Below are 16,680 nucleotides of genomic sequence, written 5' to 3'. Positions count from 1 at the left end.
CGAGTGAGGATGGTGAAGGGCAACAGGAAGGATTTCTACATGTCTATCAGCAGTAAAAGGAAGACTAGGGAAAGCATGGACCCACTGCTGAATGGGGAGGGGACCTGGTGAAGGACAAGGTACTAAATGTCTTCTTTGCTTTGGTCTTTACTAGTACAACTTCAGGAACCCCTTTGCAGTTAACAACCCAGGGATGAGTGGTGTCACAGGTTGAGGAAGGCAACCCTTTCACCCTCTATTCAACACTGGTGAACACACCTGGAGTGCTGTGTCCACTTCTGGGCTCTCCAGTACAAGAAAGACGTGGAGCTACTGGGTCGTGTCCAGCGAAGGGCCCTGAAGATGATTAAAGGACTGAAGGATATGACATATGAGAACAGGCTAAGAGAGCTGGGATTGGTTAGCCTCAAGAAAATAAGGATCCTTGTGAAGGATCTTACCAGTGTGTATAAATGTATGATGCAGGGGACTAAAGAAGGTGAGTGATGCCTGTGACAGGGCCCAGAGACAGCAGGCACAAACTGAGATGGAGGAAACTGAACATGTGAAGACTTTCCATGGTGAGGGTGGCCACGCATTAAAACAGGTTGCCAAGAGAGGTTGTGGGATCTCCATCCTTGGAAATATTCAAAACTCAGCTCAGCTGGACACAGCTCTGAGCAATCTACTATAGCTGAACCTGCTTTTAAGCAGGTGGGTTGGACAAGACAAACTTCAGAAGTACCTTCTAGCCTCAACCATTCTGTGATTCTGTGAAACATTAAATTTATGCTCAGTAAAGTTTTGTTCTGAGTGAGGGTAATAACTTGCTCTTGATAGATGTGAAGTATATTTTCAAACAGTGCTGGTTACAAAAGGGGGAAGCTTCCCATTTGAAGGGAAAGGGTTTAAAAAAATCTGTGCCAAGTTTTTCCCATCTTCATAACTTCCTTAAACACATATAAAAGACTAATTTTTATTTGAGACTTCAACATCCCAGTTTAGCATGATTTATCAGTGAATATTTATATTACACTTTCTTAGAACTTCAATATTTTCTACAGTTCATTAAGCAGAAATATGATACATATTTTTAGGGTACAAAGTTCTAATGTTCCTAGATACCTTTACTCATATGACAGTTTTGCACCGTAAACAGTTTTTAAGTCTTCGATAAAGAGTTTAACTTATCAATATACTCAGTGAATTTAAACTACTACTTTCCCACTACTGTCAAGTGAAAATGCAGAATATGCATCTTTCTTTTATATTTATTTTATATGGACACAACACATTTTATCATCTTAATCATCCTTAAGTCTTCTGTGGGTTCTGATGCCCCTACAGACTGCTGGTGCATAAACTAGTTTTCTATGTGTCTATACAAAAAGTAGAAGCAAAGACTTACTTTTTTTAAGGATTTCTTTTACATCTGGTTATTCTTACTTAACCAAAATTAAATACTACTACAAATTAGGAATGTGAATTGAAATTAATATTAAAAAAGATTTTGGGAGTCTGAAACACCACTAAAATGTCATCTCTTTTTCCCAGCTTGTTATATCTCAATGATCTAGACAGAGATTAACAGCTGAATTTAAAAGACACTGAATGTGAGATGGAGACTATGCAATGCCTTCAGCCTTTGGCAGCCTGTCTATCTGTCTAGCATCTGTTAGGACTCTGTGTGGGCAGACTCCTTGGCAATACTGGGACTAAATAATGCATAAACATTAAAATTTTCTTGCTAAGCTTGAATTTTACTCTGTTTTAAAGAAGTATATGCACACATTGGTTTTAAACAAAAATAACTGTCATACACATATGGCTACATGCTCTGTGTGCAACACAAAAATGAGAGATTAAAAAAACCATAAATGTAGAAACCCATTATTCACCGCTTTGAAAAGTTATTTCTTTATAATCCTGTTTAGATCCTGAGAACTTGAGCCTTGAACTAAGATCTTCAGATACTGGGGGTCGGGGGGGAACTATGACACAGGCATTTAATTTTTCACGTTAAGCTAATTCCAGTCAATTGGTAGCTGGAGTAATCTTGGGAGTAAATTCTGATATCTACTGGTACATTTATTTTTCTTTATTTGCATTTATATGCATATTTATGTCAATAAAATTTAAGATATATTAAGATAGAAACATTGCAAGTATGTACATGTTTATGGATATGAAATTAAACTTGGGTGAAATAATTTTATTCTAGTTTGTGGGTTTGCTTTGCAGATCATTGACTTTCTAGTTTTTATTTAATGCCATTTGAAACACTTTTCACCTACAAAATCCTAAAAAACAAGATTTACTAGAAATATTAAATCTTTTTAGTGCTTGTGCATAAGTCATTATGACATTTTATTGTGTATTTGAATAGAGCTAAGTTTGAATCTACAACAAATTCTTTCCAGGCTGTCTTTATTTGCTTCTGCTTACAGACATTTGAAGCCTTTATATTGTGGAATTTCAACATCGTTGTCTAATGTAACATATAGTAGAGGATCACATTATAATCGGTCCAAGGCTCTGATACCAAATCTTGTAGGATTATATTTCTGAAACAGTGTTCAGCACCTAACATCAATGGTATACAAAACAGCTATGTTTTAAACAGGTAGAGTAACAAGTCTCTGAAGCCTTAAATTTTAGGTTAAATGTTAATCACCAGGCATAAATATGATGAGGATTATGACAATATGAAGATGATAAAACATAACAGCCCTGGATATGCTCATGGCAGAGGCTGCTTCTTCCAACATTGTCAGCTGACAGCAAAAGCCCAGGGAAGGAGACTGTGGTACTAAAAGAAACCATCTCCCATATTTCCCCAAGATGGGCAAAAAGGACAAGATCACAGATAATCAGCTTAATTTGCAGAGGGCTGGACAAGTGAAGTAAATCAGCTGGGAGCTGTACCGATCCAGCTTTTTCAGCGAAGCCTTCCCTTCACTGGTACGGCTCCTGCCAAGACTGCACCTTTCTAGAAATTTCCTTTAGATAAAGTAGACATAAAAATGCACAGAGTTGTATGCAGAAGCACCAGATACTCAAGATTTTTCTCTCAGTGCTTGCATCAACATATACAGCGCAAGGCTCTAACAGCATGAATGTAAATGAGTGTTGTCCTCAATATGTAGTGAGCCAGACAGACCCAGGGAGCAGGTGTACATCCTCCTGCACCCAAGTTTGTTTGTCCTAATCTAAAGAAAAAACACACCAAAAATAGAGAGAAAATTAAACTGGGGAATAGCATTGGGGAGTGAAGGCTAACAAAGAGGTCAGTGACAGAACACCAAATGAAAAATCAATTAAACCACTTCTCCAATATTCACAGGAAACATGAACTGTACAATGCTCAAGAGAGTTAAGGAGTCTACAGAAAATACCACTGGGATTATCCTGTCAAATATCAGATGTAGCCTTGGGTATTTTACTCAGCAGAAAGTGTCTTAACAGGGTTTATATACCAGATATCAAAAGTTGAGGAAACAGCTGTGAGCAAAGAAGGTGCAGCTGATTAAGACACTGGATTTCAGTATGCCTGGATGGCAAGAAATGGATTAAAATAAGAATTAAAGACTTAATGCCAGAAGCTTTGAAGTGAAACATCAGATTTAGAATAGGATGAAAAATCAGAAGGAGACAGGAAAAAGAGTGAGGCTTTTGACTTACAAGTAGCACCTAAATCCACTGGAACACTCAGACAAACCAAGAGTTTTATTGCCGCAAAGGCAATAAAAAGATCCGATCGGTTAATTACCTTAACAAAGCGCTAAGAAGGTCAATGCACTTGGCAGTGCTTTCTCATAAAATGAATGAAAATAAGATGACATGCATAATTTCTTCCCTGTCCAAGGGACTGTGCTGTAGATGTTGAACTCTTACAGAGTTAAGCCTGATCAACACGCCTGGCAGGTTGCTACAAGCTGGTGTCTTAGCTAGAGTTACTTTGACATCAAGATAATCTTTCATAAATATGTGACATTGGATACTATGGCAAAAAGAAGCATACAGAAAGAGAAAAGTTTGTATAAAATGCAAAGTGGAAAAAAAAAGGATTCCTTATTAGCTGGAAAATGTATTCTGGGAAGGAAGAAGAAATATCAGACAGGGAAATTGTATTCTTAAGTGAGCTCAGCAGGGGTAAGAGTATTTAGGCAAATGAATTCAGTGTTAATGAAGGCAAATTTAACAAGCTCTGGTTCTTTGATTATTTTGCCTTATGCATGAAGACAAATTCAGAGCCCTCAGTGGATTTGACTATCAGAAAATATAAGGTGATTTCATATTTTAGTATTGCTAATTAGTTCATCCACACACACAAATTAAGAGGCCATTAGACTGCCTGCCAGTAACATACAAGGCACTGAAAGAGATATGAAGTTGTGTTCCTATACATTAGAGGGTTAATGACAGTGGGTCTTATCATTCCCTTCAGGATGGGTGTAGTAGATGAGTGTGTAAGCTAGGGGTGGCTCCTCTGGGGTTTAAAGGAAGCTGAGAGGATTTGTCAAAAACTGATATTCCGAAGTGCAGAATTCAACAGGTATGTCATCTCAGTTGTGCTCTACATATGAAAGTCACAGGTAAAAGAACCAACTCTTATAACAGCTCGGCATACAGGAACCTCCAACATGCTGCTGTTTGCTCCCAGTTGTGAGCAGACAGACAAAAACTAACAACAACAACAAAAACACCCATAGAGATTGCCAGAAGCAACCAACACTGATTGCAAGGGCAATGCCACCTTAGATGCTTACAGACTGAGGGGATCAGAACAGCACTTACAATCTCGGCATAAGTGCTATTCTTGCAGTAGCTATTTCCATCCTTGAAGTCCTGTATCATGAAGTTCAACTTGAATAGCCAAGAAGTTGCATGCTGAAACCCACTGTCAGGCACATAAAATCCAATTACAGTACAGAAGAAAGAGGCAAGATGATCAGCTTGCTCCAGGCCTAGATGGGTGCTGCAGACCTAGTGCTGGCCTACGTGAATGGCTGTAGCACAGGTATAAGAAACTCAAACATTTTTGAAGTAGATTGTAAACCTGCTCCACGCATTTGTACTGGCAATCTGGTATGAAATACTAGATAAGATGATTTTATCAAGCCAAAAAGGTATCTGTGTAGTGCAGCATGAAATATGTGGGCAGTTTCTTTAACCAACTAGATCATATAAGAGAGGGAATGCAGGGAAGAGGCACTCCAGTCAAGAGAAATTATAATACTCTTTGTCTGCTGATAGAGATCCTCTCCCTCTGTATTAAAAAATGGCAAGAATTTAAAGTTCTCAATCTGTGTTACTGGAGAAGGACCACTTTTCCTCATTTACATGCATGTGGATCTTTTCTATGGCTCTAAGAAAGATATAGCTGGAGGAAAAATGGAAACAGGCTGATTTCCCAGCAGCCCCATTCAGGTAAGTTAGTTAATGCTACATGCTCAAAATTCAAACTGCATACCTATGCATGTTTCCTTGAAAAGGATTCATCCATACAGCCAGACCACTGAGGTCTACTTTGGTAGCAATACCTCAACATTCCTAAGCTTATTTAAGAACCCAGCTAAGTCCATCTGAGAGCTTGCTGGTGTCCAGTTTACCCTAAGCTTGTGAATCTTAATTTTCTGGGAAGCAGCATGGACTGACCCTTGGGTACCACCTTGTTTTAAGACATGGTGACTCTTTCAGTGGACCATTTTGTGACTTCTTGTAGGCGTCCATCCACAGGCATGAGGGATGTGTTGCTATGGTCAGCATTGCCTAGGAAGTCTGCAACTGCAGAAAAGTAAACCGGGTGCTGTGTTTTTTAATTGCAGAGAAACAACTTTGAACACTGCCTGCTGGATATTACAACTGAGGTAGAGTTGGCCTTAGTTATACACTGCCAGATACAAACATCACAAAGAAAGAAGTGGATGTCTCTTCTTCCTTCCCCAGCCATTGATCTCTTTGCTTCCTCAGATCAACATTGGCACCATCTGAGGCTCCAAAAGTAGTTCAGGAAGACAGTATCACACTTCTCCACCAACAAGAGATGCACATGGCACTGGATGAAATGCAAAGCTGTATCTTTAGAACATAGAAGAGAGCTGGGGACAAGCCTTGCCCTAGGCATTTTTGTTAACACTTAGCCAGTTCCAAACCAATATCCTGGCTGTTCTAAAATTATTTGCATTGATTTCTAAATCACACTTAACAATACCTCTTCATTCTTGACTTCAACAGCTGTTATTCCAGACATCCTTTAAAAGCAGCTCACACAGCTGCCAAGGAGGACAGTGCGACAGTGCTGGGCACATTCCTTTTCTCTTTGAAAAAAAATTGCATTGAGAAAGATGGACTTGGTGAGTTATATCACACTTCATATGCTCTCCCTCTCATGTGTGTGTTATGGATGTTAGAATTTTTCCTCAGTAGAAATCAGAGATCCACCTTTTCACCATTATAAGAAAGGTCCATCTTATCACCATTGCACAACCGTGTATTCTTTCCCTGTCCCCAAACTGGTTAATATTCCCACAGTTTCCATCCTATTACAGAAAAAAATTCTTACTGTTAGGTGTCTACAAAGAAATCTCCTAAGCCCCGGTATAGATCCCATCTTCAGTGTGCCTGTGAAGAATATATTCACAATTACGTTTGTAATTATGTGTGTAATATGTGAAGAATATATTCACAATTACATGTGGTTTTCCTATTTGACCTAGTATGAACATCTTATTAACCTTCGCACTGCTATACTATAATACACTATAATACTATAGCATTTCCTCAAAAGTCCAAGAGAACAACTGGCTTATATCAGAAGTTTACATGGAATCATATAGACCACGAAGGCTGTCTTGATTATCCAGTTCAACTTCCTGTAGAGTATACTTCAGAGCATTACACCCACAGTTTTTGAATGACCAACCATATTTTTAAAAGGCCATTCAGCTCTGATTTAAAGACTATACACAATGGGAGTTTCAGACAGCAGAATCCCAGGCTGTAGCCAACAAGACAAACCGTGGGTGGCTACATGGAATGTCCTGGAATAAGAAAGATTGAGAAGTCTTGTTCCACTTGGTTTGAAAGCTGTAATCATTATTAAAAATAAAGTCTTTTCTAAATGTTTACCCTGTTCCCTTCCTACAGTAATTTGAAAGACAAAATATCATACTCAACATATGGCTAATGAACTTCTAGCATTAATTTTTCACATTCTGAAAACTGGTCAGAACGTGAACAGCTGTTTCAAAAAAAGTGAATTAATCATGTGGTATTAATAATCATATGTTAAAACAGACCAAAAATTTACGTTGGTTAAAAAAGCCCCAGGAACAGAACTGAATAGACTCCCTTGTTCTCTCTGTCACCCCAGTGTGGGTGATTTGGATATTTGCAAACAGATAATCTCTGTGCAGTGATTCGGACTTCCACGCCTCAACTTCTTCAGAGAAGCAATATGCTCATTCGGAGCATCTGATTTTACTAAAGTACATTAAATCAACTGCACAATGGGGAAAATGAGAGAAGCACAATCAGATATTCGGAAATATCCCAGCCAACATTATTAGCAGAGTTTTATTCAACACAATCTGCTTCAAGATTCACTAGCACTAGCACAGTTGTTTGTGAATGTCTGTTGAATTTAGACACTTTCTCCAGTGGCTGGCAGAAGAAAGTAAATGCTTACTGCCGCATTGCTCTGACAGCATACAAATAATTTTTTGCGGGGTAACCATGCTGAAAAATTGCCATCACTATGACTAAAGTATAGTACTTGTAGGGTTCCATAATTCTGATGGTAGAAAGCTGACACTTTCAAAAAGCAAGCAGATAACAGCCATGATTGTGTGATAACTTCTGCATAGCAAAAGGCGAAGACAACAGAAACTATTCTGGTTCTTGTCTTTATCTTTTTTAAAAATAGCTGCAAACATAAAAGTGACTGAACTACAGATGGACAGAATTTGTGAAGACCCATAATGCTTTTAGGTACAGAAGTGGATGCAGTTTGCTTAGTGCCTGTAGTATGGAATACACGTATCATCTTTATCCTCAAGTGAGCATATCCTTTAAAAAAGTTCCACAATATTGAGCTAATAAAGGCTCAGACCTTAATTACAGTAAAGAAAATATGTTCTTTATTAATAGGACTTTAATTGCTATCATCTGCTATGCTATTTTTCAGATTGGCTTTAATGATCACTGTGAAACAGTGCATGTGCTTTTGTAATATAAATAATTCAACCATTTAATTTCATTTTTTTAAAATGGAACAAGGACAAGTCCATTTGATAAACTAATGACCTGAAAAATTTCAGATTTAATGAGATATGAAGATGACAGATCAATGCTAAAACTGCATTTTAAAAACACATCTCTACTAGGTTGAAAGCCTGTACTAGAAAGTAGTAGTTATTCTAGCACACATCTCTACTTAATTTGGTATACATCCTTCTTTATCTCATTCTTATTGCTATCACTTGTCTTTGTACAGTGAACAGTAGATCCAGACTAATAAAGCAACTCCAAAAAAACCCCACCCAATGAACACTGAAAAGCCTTTACGTCTCTCTTCCAAAAAAAAAAAAACCACAACACAATAGCCGGCACCAGTATTTTGTGATACACTCACAAGATCAACATTTTCAAAAAAAATCATGAGTCCTGCAACTTCCAAGCCTGGTGCTCATTTTTTGATCCCATAAAGAGGTTTTTGGAGAATTATGTTTAGGGCTAAATAAGTTGTTAACTGGACATAGTGTTTCTATTGAAGCACATGATCGACAATCTTCTTTGGCGATAAAAATACACACACGCCTTTTCAATAGGGAACACAGTAGTGCAACAAGTAATTGAAAAACTGCCATGAGACAACCAACTTCTGTATCACTTTCTCTGCTCATCTTCCCTCAGAGGTAAGAAGCTTAAAAGTTACTCTGACCCTATTTTAGGATCACATAGTATGTGGTAGGGAGTGGTTCTTTCTAAAGCAGGGCTTAAAAGATGGTTGTAAAGCTCTTCTTGCTCCTTTTCTTCCTCCTTTCACCCCTATTCCCTGCCTTCTCACCCCAGCACAGAGGTGGTGCAGCAGAGCAACAGTACTGGACTGAGGATTGGAGGCTTTATAAAGGTGAAGCTACTGCTGGACAGTGGCCCAAGAAAAAAAATAAAAGGCCATGATGCCTCACAACCTTGCTGTTAGTCCTCCCTTGCCCTCCTCCTTTACAGCAGCACAGAAATAAACCAGAAGAAAGCTTTCAACTTCTGCTTTGCACTTCGCCTGAGTGACTGGGAACCACCAACATACCACCAATAAACTGGGCTTTTCCTCAGGAAGGCTGAAACTTCGTGTGGGTGGGAGCAGCAGTGTTAGCTGATGCTCCTTGTAGAGAAGGGCTTAATACATGTACGCATTGATAGGCATCTCCCACAGAACATACTACAGTCAATATGGAACCGTGTCTTTCTTCTCTCAGAAAAGAAGTGATGTTAGCTGGGTCATACATTTACAGCAGGAAGATTTTAGTGAAAGAAACCCACGAAACAAAATCAACAACAAAAGACAAGAAAAAAAAGCATCTCACCAGAATTACCTCTGGACGAACTGTATTGTATGTTATGATAATCAGGGACCAGCGAGTTTAAAAGCAAAATGCGAAAGAATTGGTAAAAGCTTCAGGCAAGTCTTCAGTACTTTCTCATGTTTTATCTAAGTATCAGTTAAATCTACTTCTTCCAGTGAAATAGCATAGATGGTCGATCAAAGAAGGATCTGATCCAAATGATTCAGAAAGTGTTTTTTTTTTTTGGTTTTGGTTTGTTTTTGTTGGTTTGCTTGTTTTGGAAGTTAATGCAACTAGAATACACTCCATAGCAGCCAAGGGTTAACAATGAGAAAGAGGAAGGAGCTTTGAGGTTAAGGTTACGGGCAGCATTACAAAGATAATGAATAGAAACTAGGAAAAGAAAAATGTTAAGTCTGACATTAGGAAAACATTTATTATCCTGAGAATGATTAGATAGTGGAATAATTTCCCAAAGGAAGTTGTTGAGTTGAACACAAGAGGCATTCAAAGGAAACGTAGATAAAAAACACCCAGGCGATTGATCTGGAGGGCAGCCCTGCACTAATGACCCAAGAGGCTCTTTCCATCTCACTGAGGATTCTGCTCTTGAAAATGATAGTTATGAACTTCTGTAACAACTTGTGCACAAAAAGTAAATGCAAAACATTGCACAAAACCAGAAGACATTTAACTGAAACCTTGGTTTTAGCTTACAGATTTTTTTCCTCTATAACACCAATCATCTGTGCCTATGCAAGTCTGCATCATTTCTAACAAATCCCACCACGTATTGATCAGCACAGTGACACTGAGAAGATAAATCAAAGCTATGAAATACATTTTTCCAAAGAAATGACAGTAGTTATAAAACTTGCCTTATGAAACACAATGGACATCATGAAGAAATCCAGCAAGAAATTTTCTGAAATGTCTCTATAGTCAAATCGGAAGAAGATCACGGTAAAGCTCAAAGTAACAAACTGATTAATAGGATTACAAAATGAGGAACGGAGGAGTTTCATCCCAGCAACTGTTATCAGGATAATATCACAGCTGTAAGAAATACAGAAAGAAAAACCTAATCAAGTCAAAGTAATAAAAACATTGAATTATGAAGCTCTTAAATACAAATAGCTGCACCAGATGTTTTAGATTGCTTTGTATATCTAAATCTACACATCTTATTGATTTCTGATGTTAATCCTATGTTCTCTTAATAATCACATTACCCATCTGCAACTTTGTATTTTATTATCACGCACTTGTAATCTGTGATAAAGAAATAATTATGTACCAAAAGAACAGTATTGGCTACTAAAATCCAAGAACCTAAAAAGGCTATATTACATATAGCTCTTAAAAGAAAATTTGTTTCAGAATTATCTTCATGCTTCCATTAATCTATTGCTGTAATTTAAGAAAACATCTTGAACCCATTCCAATTTTTATTACTAGAAATTTAACTTGATCACAGTATATAAATATTATCCTATTACACACTATGCCTAAATTCTGGATAGAAACACCCATGGATAATGAAATGCTTGAAATCCTTAATATTGTTGCTGAACAGGTCATCTAGTCTAGATAGTAATTCCTTCATCAGCTGAAAAAGAAATTGTGCGTTGTACCTATATGTTGTAAAATTCATGCAATCTGCATTTCACTCTCCTTTATTAGAGAGCAAACTTAAGCTGAGAACGCTAAGTACTAGGTGACCGTACAGAAAACTAAGCTCTCCAAAAATTAAAGTGCTTGCTACTGCGTCTCCAAGACGATAATGTTCCTTTTTAACTATCCAGAAAACTACACAATAAAAAAAAGTAGTAGAATTAAATGAGAAGAAAAGATGGAGGTAATGTGTTAGCACACCTTAAATTTAGAAAACCACTCCAGTCTCTGGACTGGAACTCTGAGACTGGAACTCTGGACTGGAACTCTGGACTGGAACTCTGAGACTTGAGGTTGTTAACATTTTTTAGTTTTGTTTTTAAGATACTTCACAGAATTAGAAAGATGATCTTAGCAATTTTGATCTCTTGATAATTACAGCCCACTTAGGGGGTTAGACACTAGAAAGGTCTCAGACATTAGTTTTAGATCACCTGGGTAGAATCAAAACCAAAGGCAATGTACTTTTGCTCCTCCTTCAGTGTGAGGGGAGAATCAGGCAACAAGCACGTGTCTAAAGCCAGCCTAGAGGAAATCCTCAGGATGGTGATGGGTTTGAAAACACTGCCCCATCTTAACCCACGCTGACCTAAGACTGCAGGTGTGGATCCTTTGTCTCCTTGCGTTCCCGTCTGCACAGTTAAGTGCTTTTGCTCGTTCTTGAAGGTAACCGACCACGGCTGTATTCTTTCAAAAGAGTGGTTGTGACACCAAACTTCCCTGCAGCACCCTATTGTCTAGAATACTTGCATGGGAAGGAAAGAACCCAAATCCAGCCACTTTCCAGCCCTGGAGGAATTGAGACCCACATTCCACCCTCCAAAAGTACCCTCAACTCCTGCTGAATCTGTTTAACTCTTCTGCTAAGAAGAGTTAAAGGTTTTTTGTCACCAGAAATGCAAAGTAAGATTCCACATCTTTGTTGGAAGGCATTCCCCTGAGATGTGACACAGTACTGGGCTCCACACAGTTAACACTGGCATGGTCCTGTATTTTTATCTAGCAACCACTAAAAGACACAGGAATAGGGTTTAAAGTAGGTGAGGAATCATGGGTTCCAATTCCATTACAAGAATTTCCTTCCCACCAAAGCAGGAGGAATCAAGAGCAAATCTTCCATAGCCTCCACTTTCCTGGTAGGAGCTCAACAGTTGGACTTCTGTTAAATGAAGTAGGCAACACTTACTGCACCACCAAGGTCTTTAAAAGGAAAGAAATAGAAGCAGTATTTTGTGAACCCAATCCTGATCACACGTTGGGCAACACCTCTCAGCTCAAAACCTTTGGGTGTTTGGTTCCTAGTCAGGGTAAGGTAAAAGTGATGTATTCAGAAGGCTCTGGGCATGTTCAGAAGTACATCTTCAGCCTCCTAGTGAACCATCAAGTCAAGTTCAGGAGTATTTAGTGATATTAGGCATCCCCAGGGCTTTCTGGCACTTGAACAAGTACATTTGGATTGCAGTTTTGCATGTTGATGCCTAAGAGCTGTATTGGATCTATTCCTGAAAAGACAACCCAAACTTAATAGACACGTACAAGTAACTCCCTGTGAACTGGGAGCCAGATGACTTCTCCTATGTAAATTAAACAAACTCTTTTGGGGAGATGTGTTGTGTTTTGATGCTGGTAAAAATAGATGGGGATTTTAATGAATACTGAGTGACTCCATAAAGTAGGCCATGTGTTTGCAAAATGCACAGGAGGTTCTCCTCCATCCTGCTGCGAACCAGGAGAATACCTGCTGCCATGACTGACACTTGACAGGTCAGAAAGCTCCAAACAGGTTTTCATTATTCTAGGCAGGCTCTCAGCCTGTGCATTTCCAGGTTGATCTCATGTGACATTTATTCATTATTGTGTATCTTCATTAATGAAGATACAAGTTTCTTTGAGTGCAGGTCATTCTAAGGAATCACCAGGACATCACTGTTTGAATGAAATACCAAGCTGACCTTATTTCTCACCTTGTCAAAGCTGTTGTTTTCAATTTTCCCCAAATTCCTGAAGGGCTAACCTAGTGCCTAAATCAGATAGATTCTGAAGTCATTAGAATCCATCCCGATGTGTCACGTGCAAACCATTTGGATCTTGTATTTTGCAGAAAGAATAAAATTCTTACAACATGGAAGAATTTTCACATGGAAATTTTAGAGGTGATAGAGCAAGAAGACGACTTTTTCCTTACCAAATCTGTTAACATTGGGAAAACTTCACAGAAAGGACATTTATAAAATAATGCTCTCAAGGGATAACAGGTAATAAGTTGCTCATTATCCTCCTTCTTTAAAGATATTGTCGCACAAGATGCTTTTCCCGGTGCCTTAACTCCCAGTAGAGAGAAAGCAAGAGAGAGAGAATCAAAAATAAGGGCTTATTTCTGAACTCTCTGTGGCAGGTAACATGAGAAGGCATTTCAGCTTGTCAGCATGAATCCCACTAATAACCAGCACATCAGGGTCTCCAAAGTTGTAGTAAACTCCTGGCTGTGGAAGCAGCTGTGCTGCCTCTCCAAGAAGCAAACCAATTCAGTCCTTTTAATCATAAACCAAGAAGAAACTTACTTCAAGAAATAGATTTGAATTGAGAAAAACTCCAAATCAAATCATACAAAACTTATCACATTGGATAATTTCAGACACAGAAAAGGAGTGTGCCTTCCCTTCTCTGCAGCATGATACGGTCTGATCCTTGGGTGGTAAATAACTAAGAAGTGTTCCAACAAAAGAAAATAGCTATTTATATACTGAGGGTTATATTTTCTGTGTTAGTAACATGGCATATGAAGGACCAAAGGAGAATCTAGGGCCCCTTCAAATGCTTAAAGAGTTGAGGAGAAAGAGGTAGCATCTGAGGACAAAGGTCTTGTGTGTGGCATTTACAAGCTAGTCTTGGAGGAAGAATATTAAAGAGTGCTAGAGAAGAAGGGGATACTGGGAGTGCTGCAGCCTCAGTTATGAGAAAAAGGAGGAAAGACATGAAGATCAGTGAAGACAGAAAGCAGACAGAAGACTATGTGTCAACTTCCATCCCTCCTTCCTCTTTGTTCCTATTACCAGAGGCAGCAGATCAGGAGAAAGCCAACAAGGGGCAGGAAAGCCAAGTTCTGTACCTTATGGACTAAAAAAACGAGAGTTCATCTTCCTTGCAGTCCACTAATGCAGCTGTCACATGGGTAAACGTAGCCCAAACTAATTTGTACCACCAAGGTCAGCAGCAGTCTTGACACACCAGCATTCACCCATGGGCTTTACTGTCTGAAAGGAGCTACAGCTCTATAGCTCTACTACTGTCAGCACAGGGTTTAGCTCCCTAAGTCACAGCATCTCCTTGATGAAGTCTGGGCATATCTGAGTGGAACTTCTTTGAAACCGCAGTCAGGAATTTTATTTTTATTGGCATGCTAAAAGGTAAATTTAAATCCAAGGTGATCACACATACACATGGAGGATGGGGAAGCAAGGGATTGTCATGTTATTCCCCTACAGGCTAAACAATCAGAGGCAGACAAATGTAATTGCTTTCTTTAATCTCGAGATTTTTGGACAGACTCACTACCTCTGAAGGCTTCAGGGAGGTGATACTTTAAAGTGTAATTCTAGCTTTGAAGAATGACTATGCAGAAATAGCGCCCTTTAAACTCCACATATTTGCTCTGTGCATGTATTCACTCACGTCTGCTAACTATTGAAAAATAGCATTTTGATTACGTTTTAGTTTTCCCAGCCCTGCAGAACCAAACACAGTGATGGTCATCAATGCAGACCTACCCTGAATAACACACCTAAACCCCTGAAGCACATCAACCTTAGAATCTCCCAAGTGCCCAGGAGAAGAAGGTCAATAGGGAACTACACAGCCCATCTGAGTGACTACTGAGAGTCTCTCTGGAAAAGCAGCAGTCTGGGAGGAATATATGTAAAAATCTGTCTAACATCCTATACTAGGTTTAGCCCCTATTAGCAGAGAATGTATTTATAAAAATCTATCTACATAAAAAAAAATTAGTCCTTAAAGCTGTGTTATCCTTTAAGAGAGAAGAATAAGCAAAAAATGCATTTTTACATTAATTTTTAAATCTAATTTTTAAAGTCAAAAATCTAAATTATTATTAATACTGAGGAACTTCTCTCCAGCAGTTTTTCCTGGTGCTGGAACCTTCCTTCCTGAACACAAGCTGTTTCTTTGTTTTTATCATCTGCATCACTGTCATTCTGATAAAAAGACTGCAGAAATTCTGCTCACTGGGGATACTGCAGTCACTAAGCCTGCTGAATATCTGCAGTAGGTAAGTCACCAACCAAAATATTTACCATAAAAGGCTGTCTCTGCAAGAATCATACTGTGAGTCCATGGATCACTTCTGCTTAATATCAGAGACAAGACTTGGGAAAAGAAAAAAAAAAAGCATATCCCTATCTTCCTAAAACCACTCTTAATGCAGGACTACCTGCCATTCTACACTATTGAATATTTTATTCAGTTTAGTCTGACTTGAGTGGTGAAGCTGCCGATAATTCCTCTGGGAGGCTACGCCATAGTCTTAACAATCCTCAGTTAGGAAATGTTTCCTGATATCCAGCCTAGATTTCTCATTTTCATCTGATTAATTCTAGTTACCCCACTGTGTTTATACCCATCAGACACCTGCAGCCTAGTATAGTGCGTCTTGCTTTTAATTGACATTTAGACATTCCATATATATCTATATATAGCTCTTTAATCTTTTAATTTCTCTGTCTCTCACTAGAGTCATGCCTTAGCATGTGCTATGGTAGCTTTTTTTTTTTCTTTTTCAGCAGAGCCAATGATTATTGTATACTGAACTAATAATGGCACAAAGGAAAATTGTGAAAAGCAGACTTATTTCAGAAACAAATTTCAATTCTCAGTCTTCAGTGTAAATCCGAATAGTATACTAATCACATGCCATGAGTTATAATCAAATCAACTTACTGTGTACCAAGCTTCTTGTATTTACTAATTGAGAAAGCATCAATGGTGAGGGCATTCAGTATTATAGCTGGATACAAGATGTATTTCTCAAAGCACTGAAGCCACACATAGAGTCTTTCAAACCACATCAAATGAGCAGCATCTGAAACAAAAAAATTCAGATAATACACCATTTCATCAAATTATCAGCATTTTTGCACTACAATACAGTAGAAGTAACAATACGAGTTAGTTCATATTAATAAATACAATCAACCAACTAATTCATTACACAAAGAAATATTTTTTTCAACAGAGAAATCATTTTGCTCTCTGAATTTGGAGAGTATCTGTTTTGCTTCTTATAATCACATGCATGAGAAAATGCTCAGAAACAATAAAAGGTGGCACATGCTAAATGGCAGATTCTACCTAATTCAATTACTAGTCACTGTATTAAATAGCACCTTTAGTAATGCAATGGTTCTGGAGAGGCCCTCTCCAGCTCCGGCTCTGACCAGGAACCTCA

The 16,680-nt window shown here is 38.4% G+C and overlaps 1 protein-coding gene across 8 annotated transcripts in view; it reads right to left on the bottom strand.

Annotated features, from left to right (window-relative positions):
- PCNX2 (pecanex 2) overlaps positions 1-16,680 on the bottom strand; it is a 162,259-nt gene that overhangs the window by 65,659 nt on the left and 79,920 nt on the right. For all 8 annotated transcript variants that reach the window (XR_013949233.1, XM_080587013.1, XM_080587010.1 and 5 more), the window contains 2 exons: positions 16,173-16,314; positions 10,424-10,601 (listed from right to left, as the gene is read on the bottom strand). Coding sequence is in view for 7 of the 8 variants with exons in the window: in XM_080587013.1 (XP_080443139.1) it covers positions 10,424-10,601; positions 16,173-16,314 (320 nt within the window). In the remaining variant the exon portion in view is untranslated. The remainder of the gene's footprint in view (positions 1-10,423; positions 10,602-16,172; positions 16,315-16,680) is intronic.

Source organism: Anser brachyrhynchus (assembly GCF_964034855.1).
Source record: "Anser brachyrhynchus genome assembly, chromosome: 3".
NCBI classification, from domain to species: domain Eukaryota; kingdom Metazoa; phylum Chordata; class Aves; order Anseriformes; family Anatidae; genus Anser; species Anser brachyrhynchus.
Note: the sequence above shows the minus strand (reverse complement) of the source record. Positions and strands in the feature narration are given on the sequence as shown.